This window comes from Lampetra fluviatilis, chromosome 62 (assembly GCF_964198595.1).
Source record: "Lampetra fluviatilis chromosome 62, kcLamFluv1.1, whole genome shotgun sequence".
Lineage (NCBI taxonomy): Eukaryota > Metazoa > Chordata > Hyperoartia > Petromyzontiformes > Petromyzontidae > Lampetra > Lampetra fluviatilis.
Genome location: NC_136336.1, coordinates 3971671 through 3983735, shown reverse-complemented (window position 1 = coordinate 3983735; position 12065 = coordinate 3971671). Strand labels below are relative to the sequence as shown.

General features: G+C 49.8%; 1 protein-coding gene across 1 annotated transcript in view; it reads right to left on the bottom strand.

The window, feature by feature from the left end:
* LOC144951392 (uncharacterized) overlaps window positions 1-11153 on the bottom strand; it is a 54864-nt gene extending 43711 nt beyond the window's left edge. The window contains exon 1 of the mRNA XM_078881631.1: window positions 10383-11153. Within this exon, the coding sequence (XP_078737757.1) occupies window positions 10383-10836 (454 nt within the window). The 5' untranslated portion in view covers window positions 10837-11153. The remainder of the gene's footprint in view (window positions 1-10382) is intronic.
* Between the last annotated feature and the right edge of the window lie 912 nt (window positions 11154-12065).

The window sequence follows — 12065 nt, the reverse complement described above, 5'->3', positions numbered from 1 at the left end:
ACTGGTGAGTGTACAGGTGGTGAGTGTACTAGTGGTGAGTGTACTAGTGGTGATGAGTGTACTGGTGAGTGTACAAGTGGTGAGTGTACTGGTGGTGATGAGTGTACTAGTGGTGAGTGTACTAGTGGTGAGTGTACTAGTGGTGAGTGTACTAGTGGTGAGTGTAGTGGTGGTGAGTGTACTAAAGGTGAGTGTACTAGTGGTGATGAGTGTACTGGCGAGTGTACAAGTGGTGAGTGTACTAGTGGTGAGTGTAGTGGTGGTGAGTGTACTAGTGGTGAGTGTACTAGTGGTGAGTGTACTAGTGGTGAGTGTACTAGTGGTGAGTGTACTAGTGGTGAGTGTACTAGTGGTGAGTGTACTAGTGGTGAGTGTACTAGTGGTGAGTGAACCAGTGGTGAGTGAACCAGTGGTGAGTGAACCAGTGGTGAGTGTACTAGTGGTGAGTGTACTAGTGGTGAGTGTACTAGTGGTGAGTGTACTAGTGGTGAATGTACTAGTGGTGAGTGTAGTGGTGAGTGTACTAGTGGTGAGTGTACTAGTGGTGAGTGTACTAGTGGTGAGTGTACTAGTGGTGAGTGTAGTAGTGGTGAGTGTACTAGTGGTGAGTGTAGTAGTGGTGAGTGTAGTAGTGGTGAGTGTAGTAGTGGTGAGTGTAGTAGTGGTGAGTGTAGTAGTGGTGAGTGTACTAGTGGTGAGTGTAGTAGTGGTGAGTGTACTAGTGGTGAGTGTGCTAGTGGTGAGTGTACTAGTGGTGAGTGTACTAGTGGTGAGTGTACTAGTGGTGAGTGTACTAGTGGTGAGTGTAGTAGTGGTGAGTGTAGTAGTGGTGAGTGTACTAGTGGTGAGTGTACTAGTGGTGAGTGTAGTAGTGGTGAGTGTAGTAGTGGTGAGTGTAGTAGTGGTGAGTGTAGTAGTGGTGAGTGTACTAGTGGTGAGTGTACTAGTGGTGAGTGTACTAGTGGTGAGTGAACCAGTGGTGAGTGAACCAGTGGTGAGTGAACCAGTGGTGAGTGTACTAGTGGTGAGTGTACTAGTGGTGAGTGTACTAGTGGTGAGTGTACTAGTGGTGAGTGAACCAGTGGTGAGTGAACCAGTGGTGAGTGAACCAGTGGTGAGTGTACTAGTGGTGAGTGTACTAGTGGTGAGGGTACTAGTGGTGAGTGAACCAGTGGTGAGTGTACTAGTGGTGAGTGTACTAGTGGTGAGTGTACTAGTGGTGAATGTACTAGTGGTGAGTGTAGTGGTGAGTGTACTAGTGGTGAGTGTACTAGTGGTGAGTGTGCTAGTGGTGAGTGTGCTAGTGGTGAGTGTGCTAGTGGTGAGTGTAGTAGTGGTGAGTGTAGTAGTGGTGAGTGTACTAGTGGTGAGTGTACTAGTGGTGAGTGTACTAGTGGTGAGTGTACTAGTGGTGAGTGTACTAGTGGTGAGTGTATTAGTGGTGAGTGTGCTAGTGGTGAGTGTGCTAGTGGTGAGTGTGCTAGTGGTGAGTGTGCTAGTGGTGAGTGTAGTAGTGGTGAGTGTAGTAGTGGTGAGTGTACTAGTGGTGAGTGTAGTAGTGGTGAGTGTATTAGTGGTGAGTGTACTAGTGGTGAGTGTACTAGTGGTGAGTGTACTAGTGGTGAGTGTACTAGTGGTGAGTGTAGTAGTGGTGAGTGTACTAGTGGTGAGTGTACTAGTGGTGAGTGTACTGGTGGTGAGTAGTGGTGGTGAGTGTAGGGGTGGTGAGTGTACTAGTGGTGAGTGTACTAGTGGTGAGTGTACTAGTGGTGAGTGTACTAGTGGTGAGTGTAGTGGTGGTGAGTGTAGTGGTGGTGAGTGTACTAGTGGTGAGTGTACTAGTGGTGAGTGTACTAGTGGTGAGTGTACTAGTGGTGAGTGTACTAGTGGTGAGTGTAGTAGTGGTGAGTGTACTAGTGGTGAGTGTACTGGTGGTGAGTAGTGGTGGTGAGTGTAGTGGTGGTGAGTGTACTAGTGGTGAGTGTACTAGTGGTGAGTGTACTAGTGGTGAGTGTACTAGTGGTGAGTGTAGTGGTGGTGAGTGTACTAGTGGTGAGTGTACTAGTGGTGAGTGTACTAGTGGTGATGAGTGTACTGGTGAGTGTACAGGTGGTGAGTGTACTAGTGGTGAGTGTAGTGGTGGTGAGTGTACTGGTGAGTGTACAAGTGGTGAGTGTACTGGTGGTGAGTGTAGTGGTGGTGAGTGTACTAGTGGTGAGTGTACTAGTGGTGATGAGTGTACTGGTGAGTGTACAGGTGGTGAGTGTACTAGTGATGAGTGTACTGGTGAGTGTACAAGTGGTGAGTGTACTAGTGGTGAGTGTAGTGGTGGTGAGTGTACTAGTGGTGAGTGTACAAGTGGTGAGTGTACTAGTGGTGAGTGTACTAGTGGTGATGAGTGTACTAGTGGTGAGTGTACTAGTGGTGAGTGTAGTGGTGGTGAGTGTACTAAAGGTGAGTGTACTAGTGGTGATGAGTATACTGGCGAGTGTACAAGTGGTGAGTGTACTAGTGGTGAGTGTAGTGGTGGTGAGTGTACTAGTGGTGAGTGTAGTAGTGGTGAGTGTACTAGTGGTGAGTGTACTAGTGGTGAGTGTACTAGTGGTGATGAGTGTACTGGCGAGTGTACAAGTGGTGAGTGTACTAGTGGTGAGTGTAGTGGTGGTGAGTGTACTAGTGGTGAGTGTACTAGTGGTGAGTGTACTAGTGGTGAGTGTACTAGTGGTGAGTGAACCAGTGGTGAGTGAACCAGTGATGAGTGAACCAGTGGTGAGTGTACTAGTGGTGAGTGTACTAGTGGTGAGTGTACTAGTGGTGAGTGTAGTGGTGAGTGTACTAGTGGTGAGTGTACTAGTGGTGAGTGTAGTGGTGGTGAGTGTAGTAGTGGTGAGTGTAGTAGTGGTGAGTGTACTAGTGGTGAGTGTAGTAGTGGTGAGTGTACTAGTGGTGAGTGTACTAGTGGTGAGTGTACTAGTGGTGAGTGTACTAGTGGTGAGTGAGCCAGTGGTGAGTGAACCAGTGGTGAGTGTACTAGTGGTGAGTGTACTAGTGGTGAGTGTACTAGTGGTGAGTGTACTAGTGGTGAGTGTACTAGTGGTGAGTGAACCAGTGGTGAGTGAACCAGTGGTGAGTGTACTAGTGGTGAGTGTACTAGTGGTGAGTGTACTAGTGGTGAGTGAACCAGTGGTGAGTGAACCAGTGGTGAGTGAACCAGTGGTGAGTGTACTAGTGGTGAGTGTACTAGTGGTGAGTGTACTAGTGGTGAGTGTACTAGTGGTGAATGTACTAGTGGTGAGTGTAGTGGTGAGTGTACTAGTGGTGAGTGTACTAGTGGTGAGTGTGGTAGTGGTGAGTGTAGTAGTGGTGAGTGTAGTAGTGGTGAGTGTATTAGTGGTGAGTGTGCTAGTGGTGAGTGTACTAGTGGTGAGTGTACTAGTGGTGAGTGTACTAGTGGTGAGTGTACTAGTGGTGAGTGTAGTAGTGGTGAGTGTAGTAGTGGTGAGTGTAGTAGTGGTGAGTGTAGTAGTGGTGAGTGTAGTAGTGGTGAGTGTACTAGTGGTGAGTGTACTAGTGGTGAGTGTACTAGTGGTGAGTGTACTAGTGGTGAGTGTAGTAGTGGTGAGTGTAGTAGTGGTGAGTGTACTAGTGGTGAGTGTACTAGTGGTGAGTGTACTGGTGGTGAGTAGTGGTGGTGAGTGTAGGGGTGGTGAGTGTACTAGTGGTGAGTGTACTAGTGGTGAGTGTACTAGTGGTGAGTGTACTAGTGGTGAGTGTAGTAGTGGTGAGTGTACTAGTGGTGAGTGTAGTAGTGGTGAGTGTATTAGTGGTGAGTGTACTAGTGGTGAGTGTACTAGTGGTGAGTGTACTAGTGGTGAGTGTACTAGTGGTGAGTGTAGTAGTGGTGAGTGTAGTAGTGGTGAGTGTACTAGTGGTGAGTGTACTAGTGGTGAGTGTACTGGTGGTGAGTAGTGGTGGTGAGTGTAGGGGTGGTGAGTGTACTAGTGGTGAGTGTACTAGTGGTGAGTGTACTAGTGGTGAGTGTAGTAGTGGTGAGTGTAGTGGTGGTGAGTGTAGTGGTGGTGAGTGTACTAGTGGTGAGTGTACTAGTGGTGAGTGTACTAGTGGTGATGAGTGTACTAGTGGTGAGTGTACTAGTGGTGAGTGTACTAGTGGTGAGTGTACTAGTGGTGAGTGTAGTAGTGGTGAGTGTACTAGTGGTGAGTGTACTGGTGGTGAGTAGTGGTGGTGAGTGTAGTGGTGGTGAGTGTACTAGTGGTGAGTGTACTAGTGGTGAGTGTACTAGTGGTGAGTGTAGTGGTGGTGAGTGTACTAGTGGTGAGTGTACTAGTGGTGAGTGTACTAGTGGTGATGAGTGTACTGGTGAGTGTACAGGTGGTGAGTGTACTAGTGGTGAGTGTAGTGGTGGTGAGTGTACTGGTGAGTGTACAAGTGGTGAGTGTACTGGTGGTGAGTGTAGTGGTGGTGAGTGTACTAGTGGTGAGTGTACTAGTGGTGATGAGTGTACTGGTGAGTGTACAGGTGGTGAGTGTACTAGTGATGAGTGTACTGGTGAGTGTACAAGTGGTGAGTGTACTAGTGGTGAGTGTAGTGGTGGTGAGTGTACTAGTGGTGAGTGTACAAGTGGTGAGTGTACTAGTGGTGAGTGTACTAGTGGTGATGAGTGTACTAGTGGTGAGTGTACTAGTGGTGAGTGTACTAGTGGTGAGTGTAGTGGTGGTGAGTGTACTAAAGGTGAGTGTACTAGTGGTGATGAGTATACTGGCGAGTGTACAAGTGGTGAGTGTACTAGTGGTGAGTGTAGTGGTGGTGAGTGTACTAGTGGTGAGTGTAGTAGTGGTGAGTGTACTAGTGGTGAGTGTACTAGTGGTGAGTGTACTAGTGGTGATGAGTGTACTGGCGAGTGTACAAGTGGTGAGTGTACTAGTGGTGAGTGTAGTGGTGGTGAGTGTACTAGTGGTGAGTGTACTAGTGGTGAGTGTACTAGTGGTGAGTGAACCAGTGATGAGTGAACCAGTGGTGAGTGTACTAGTGGTGAGTGTACTAGTGGTGAGTGTACTAGTGGTGAGTGTACTAGTGGTGAGTGAACCAGTGGTGAGTGAACCAGTGATGAGTGAACCAGTGGTGAGTGTACTAGTGGTGAGTGTACTAGTGGTGAGTGTACTAGTGGTGAGTGTAGTGGTGAGTGTACTAGTGGTGAGTGTACTAGTGGTGAGTGTAGTGGTGGTGAGTGTAGTAGTGGTGAGTGTAGTAGTGGTGAGTGTACTAGTGGTGAGTGTACTAGTGGTGAGTGTAGTAGTGGTGAGTGTACTAGTGGTGAGTGTACTAGTGGTGAGTGTACTAGTGGTGAGTGTACTAGTGGTGAGTGAGCCAGTGGTGAGTGAACCAGTGGTGAGTGTACTAGTGGTGAGTGTACTAGTGGTGAGTGTACTAGTGGTGAGTGAACCAGTGGTGAGTGAACCAGTGGTGAGTGAACCAGTGGTGAGTGTACTAGTGGTGAGTGTACTAGTGGTGAGTGTACTAGTGGTGAGTGAACCAGTGGTGAGTGAACCAGTGGTGAGTGAACCAGTGGTGAGTGTACTAGTGGTGAGTGTACTAGTGGTGAGTGTACTAGTGGTGAATGTACTAGTGGTGAGTGTAGTGGTGAGTGTACTAGTGGTGAGTGTACTAGTGGTGAGTGTGGTAGTGGTGAGTGTAGTAGTGGTGAGTGTAGTAGTGGTGAGTGTAGTAGTGGTGAGTGTAGTAGTGGTGAGTGTAGTAGTGGTGAGTGTATTAGTGGTGAGTGTGCTAGTGGTGAGTGTACTAGTGGTGAGTGTAGTAGTGGTGAGTGTACTAGTGGTGAGTGTACTAGTGGTGAGTGTACTAGTGGTGAGTGTACTAGTGGTGAGTGTACTAGTGGTGAGTGTAGTAGTGGTGAGTGTAGTAGTGGTGAGTGTAGTAGTGGTGAGTGTAGTAGTGGTGAGTGTACTAGTGGTGAGTGTACTAGTGGTGAGTGTACTAGTGGTGAGTGTACTAGTGGTGAGTGTACTAGTGGTGAGTGTACTAGTGGTGAGTGTACTAGTGGTGAGTGTACTAGTGGCGAGTGTACTAGTGGTGAGTGTAGTAGTGGTGAGTGTACTAGTGGTGAGTGTGCTAGTGGTGAGTGTACTAGTGGTGAGTGTAGTAGTGGTGAGTGTGCTAGTGGTGAGTGTGCTAGTGGTGAGTGTGCTAGTGGTGAGTGTGCTAGTGGTGAGTGTACTAGTGGTGAGTGTACTAGTGGTGAGTGTAGTAGTGGTGAGTGTACTAGTGGTGAGTGTACTAGTGGTGAGTGTAGTAGTGGTGAGTGTACTAGTGGTGAGTGTACTAGTGGTGAGTGTACTAGTGGTGAGTGTACTAGTGGTGAGTGTACTAGTGGTGAGTGTAGCGGTGGTGAGTGTACTAGTGGTGAGTGTACTAGTGGTGAGTGTAGTAGTGGTGAGTGTACTAGTGGTGAGTGTACTAGTTAGTGTACTAGTGGTGAGTGTCTATTTTTGTGTGTTCTCCCTTGCAATGGGACTTTGTAGGAAGAACTTTGAGATGAATAAGGGGCACGGGGTGACCAGTATGGTTTTGACTTGTTCTGTAGTAAGGCAGGGCACTGCTACTAAGGCAGGGCACTGTTACTAAGGCAGGGCACTGTTACTAAGGCAGGGCACTGCTACTAAGGCAGGGCACTGCTACTAAGGCAGGGCACTGTTACTAAGGCAGGGCACTGCTACTAAGGCAGGGCACTGTTACTAAGGCAGGGCACTGTTACTAAGGCAGGGCACTGCTACTAAGGCAGGGCACTGCTACTAAGGCAGGGCACTGCTACTAAGGCGGGGCACTGCTACTAAGGCAGGGCACTGCTACTAAGGCAGGGCACTGCTACTAAGGCAGGGCACTGCTACTAAGGTAGGGCACTGCTACTAAGGCAGGGCACTGCTACTAAGGCAGGGCACTGCTACTAAGGCAGGGCACTGCTACTAAGGCAGGGCACTGCTACTAAGGCAGGGCACTGCTACTAAGGCAGGGCACTGCTACTAAGGCAGGGCACTGCTACCAAGGTAGGGCACTGCTACTAAGGTAGGGCACTGCTACTAAGGCAGGGCACTGCTACTAAGGTAGGGCACTGCTACTAAGGCAGGGCACTGCTACTAAGGTAGGGCACTGATAATAAGGGGGTTGACGCAGCTCTGCTACACTAAAGTGCCACAGGCCACGACATTTGTCGCTGAATGTAGTCCCGGAAGTGCTGCCCCTACATTCGCGTTATCATCACGTGTCCTGTAGACAAAGACAAAGATCCCCCGTATAGCCTGAACAGACTGTTGGGGCAAGTGCTGTTAGAGTACACAATCACACGCAACGCCTCTTACAAGATTGCAAACCCGATGGTGGGTTGTATATAGGGCTGAAGGATTTAGGGAAAATATCCAATTGCGATTGTTCTGACAGATATTGCGATTTGGTTTGCGAATAAATTTTTTAAAGCCAAGCTTCAGTTCAATATTCACTGTGTAATCGATTTAATACGTGTGATGGAGCATTACCACGTGATACCATCACAATATGAACTGCTCTATATATTCTAATGCAAAGATGAGAACTTAAAATATACGAATTGCTTCCAACATGTATTTATATATAAAAAAATAGAACAATCAAACAGAACAATTGTTAAGTTAAATAAAGTTATAATAAAAAATAAAACAATTCCAATAATAAGATTTTTAAAATTGCAAAAAATCGCAGCCTTTGCGATTTGCTAATCGCACCGTTTCAAATTGCGATATCGATTCCAAATCGATCAATCGTTCAGCCCTCGTTGCATACTGCACGCACGTGTCCTGCAGTTCACACAATCACACAAATCACACACAAATCACACACATGTCACACAAACATGTCACACAAATCACACACACTCACACACACAATCACACACACAATCACACACACGTCACACAATCACACACACAATCACACACACAAAGCCTCGTGCAAGATCGCAAACCCCGAGGGTGGTGGGGGTCACGTACGTGTAAGGCTGCAGCGTGTCCTGTGTTGCTGCACAAGCGTGCGGGCACAGTACACAGATCGTGTGCAGCACAGTACACAAAGGGGCCGTCCATAAATGACGTCACGCACCTGGGGGGGGGGGTCAGACATTTGTGACGATGTGTGACGAGGGGGGGGGACATGTGACGATTTATCATTTTATTTCTATTATTATTTATATTAGTTTTACTATTTATTTTTATTATTTACTTTTCACCTACGTGACTTTTCCGAAAAAAACTAAGAGTATGAATCCTTGCAGTCACGAAAGCTTCAAATCTAGAACGAGGAGGGGAAGGGGGTTGCGAAATGTGACGCCACATCAAAATGCGCAACTTTAAATAAATATAGACAACACGTTCTACTTAATCAAATAGACTTTTTTAATAAATGTTTTCTCCTACAACATCAGAGTGCAGCGCCACATTAAATACGCACTACAATGACAATAGTTTAAACAGATTTGAAGCATGTTTTATTTTCAAAATGGAAATATGGTTGGGGGGGGGGGCAGAGCTTTGTGACGTCATATTTGAGGAGGGGGGGGTCTGACTTTTTGAGACGCCGTGTGACGAGGGGAGGGGGGGGTCAAAAATCGCCCAAAATCGCGTGACGTCATTTATGGACGGCCCCAAATCGTGTGCAGTCCATACGGCCAGTTGCGTCATCTCCGATGTAGCGTACACGGCGTGCATTGTGGCTATCTATACAGGCTGCGTGTTAAAGGTTGGCCCAAATCATCACCCTCCTCTGTATGGCGGGGACTTGGCTCCTATCCAGCAGTGGAGTGTGGCAATGCACCATCATATAGCCACACACACAGCGCGCACGCACACAAGGAAATTTATAGGAACTTTATTTGACCGCTGCTACAGTTTCCCACGTGTTGATCAAGACAATTCTCGTGGAGAGATTTAATAATTTGCGACCGGCAGGTCCGCGCCGGTGAAAGAGATCTGTGTGTAACAAGCTCTGTGGGGGCGTTACCTGGGTTTATAATAATAACACGAAATGCGTTGTTTAGTTTCAGATGCGTGACAACATCTGTGGCACCACCAACTTCAACAGTGGCAGCAACAACAACAGTGGCAGCAACAACAACAGTGGCACCACCAACAACAGTGGCACCACCAACTTCTACAGTGGCAGCAACAACAATAGTGGCACCACCAACTTCTACAGTGGCAGCAACAACAATAGTGGCACCACCAACTTCTACAGTGGCAGCAACAACAACAGTGGCACCACCAACAACAGTGGCACCACCAACTTCTACAGTGGCAGCAACAACAACAGTGGCACCACCAACTTCTACAGTGGCAGCAACAACAACAGTGGCACCACCAACTTCTACAGTGGCAGCAACAACAACAGTGGCACCACCAACTTCTACAGTGGCAGCAACAACAACAGTGGCACCACCAACTTCTACAGTGGCAGCAACAACAGTGGCACCACCAACTTCTACAGTGGCAGCAACAACAACAGTGGCACCACCAACTTCTACAGTGGCAGCAACAACAACAGTGGCACCACCAACTTCTACAGTGGCAGCAACAACAACAGTGGCAGCAACAACAATAGTGGCACCACCAACTTCAACAGTGGCAGCAACAACAACAGTGGCACCACCAACTTCAACAGTGGCAGCAACAACAACAGTGGCACCACCAACAATTGTGGCACCACCAACTTCAACAGTGGCAGCAACAACAGTGGCAGCAACAACAGTGGCAGCAACAACAATAGTGGCACCACCAACTTCAACAGTGGCAGCAACAACAACAGTGGCACCACCAACAATTGTGGCACCACCAACTTCTACAGTGGCAGCAACAACAACAGTGGCAGCAACAACAATAGTGGCAGCAGCAACAGCAGCAACAACATTCACTACCACCACCAGCTGCAAGCTGCGTTGCATCTGGGCTCACCACTTGCAGAATCAACCGAACCATCACCACGCGGCCACCGACCCACCAAAATCACCACCAGAATCACCACCAAAAACCACCACTTTCACAACCGCCACCATCCACCATAACCACCATCCACCAGCAACAACTTCACCCCTCCTCCACCACCATCATCAACACCTCTTATTCTAGCACGGTTACCTACGTACGGTGCGAAAGAAGTCCAGCGTACAGAGACCCCGTACAAAGATCACCCGTGTATCCTGCACAGCCTGGTAGGGAGGGAGACCAGTGCCCGGAGCGAGTTGGCAGCAGCAGTGCCTCTAAAAGGCCCGCACGGTACACGAGGGGGTTAGGTGTGGGTAGCAAGCACCACCACCACCTCATTACCTTTGCACCCAGGCGACGCTGGGCTGCGTCTCTCAGGCGAGGCCGCCTGCTTCGTAGCAGCAGCAGCAGTAGCAGTCGACCCCGCGTCGCCTGCCTGGGCCGCACCGCCGTACCCGGAGCCGAACCCAGGAACTGGGACGTGGGAAGACGCCGCCACCACCACCGCCACCACAGCCGAGGCAACGGTGGCCGGCGTCGTAGCCACAGCGGTGGAAGCAGCAGAGGCAGCTGCTGCAGCTACTGCTACTGCTGCTGCCCCCCCATTGTTGTGCGGGCAGCCCTGGGCAGCAGCAGCAGCAGGGGCAGGGCTCGAGGCCGGGGCAGGGCCGCGTGTCGCGGTCGCGCCGAGCAGCTGGAAGGGAACGGTGGCACGAAGGGGTTGGTGCTTGCGGCCGGGCTGCTGCGGTGGCGGAGAGCCGTTGCGTCGGACACGGGACACTTGCGAGGAAGACATCTCGGCGCGCGTGTGTCCCTCGAGGTGAGCAAACGACGGGGGGAGGGGGGTTAGGGGAAGAGGTGGGACGCGACCTCGACAAAACAAGCGAAACAAAATAAAGTTCGCTACGACTTTGCGGGATTAGAGTCGGCGTTTTGTGAACCGCGACGCGTCGTGCGCTTTCGATACGTTCGCGTAAGTCGGTTGCCGTGTGCGCGAGTCCTTTGTTTGCCGTGGAGTCGCGTGATCGCGCATTTGCTCGGCACGGGCGACTCGTGTTGCTGCTGCTGTGATCTGGATCAGGACGGACGTAAATCCACCTCCTACCGGGCGTCTCGCTGCGCCCGAATGAAGCCCGAACGGGTCCCTGACCGCGCCTCTTATACTCGGGCTGTCGCTCGCGCTCATTGGGCGGCGGTGTGGCACGTGACCGCACGGCGGCGCGTGCTGATTGGTACGTTGAGAAGAGAGAGATGGGGTGGGTGGGGGTGGTTAGAGCCCGCTGTCACGTGGCTAAACAGCACGTGGGTTGGTGGTGGTGTGGAAAACCTGGCGTCAAGATCCACGTCAAATTTATTCATTGGTGATGGTGGTGGTGGTGATGATGCTTCGTGATGATGATGATGAGTTTGTGGTTGATACCAATGACTGTGATGATACTCGCGATTATACTCGTGATGGTACCAGAGGTCGTAAACGGGTTTTGATTCCTTACCCGTACCCGGCCGCATCAGGGTCGCAAATGGGTACCCGTACCCGGCCGGGTACGGGTTCCCGTTCCCTACCCGTACCCTACCCGAAATGAGTGACAAACGGTGACTCACCAGTGACTCACGGCCTACCCGTACCCGGCCGCACCAGGGTCGCAAACGGCTACCCGTACCCGTACCCGGCCGGGTATCGGGTACGGGTATCGGGTACCCGGTTGCGACCTCTGGATGGTACTGATGATGATGGTGATGATGATGATGGTGATGATGATGATGATGGTACGAGGGATTCTACTTGGTGATGGTGATCGTGGTGATGGTGGTGATGAGTGATTATTGTGGTGGTTGGTCGTGGGTGTGATGGGACGAGGGGCCGTCCATAAATGACGTCACGCACCTAGGGGGGAGGGGGGGGTCAGACATTTGTGACGATGTGTGACGAGGGGGGGGGGGTTTGAGAAATGTGACGTCACATCAAAATGCGCAACTTTAAATAAATATAGACAACACGTTCTGCTTAATTAAATAGACTTTATT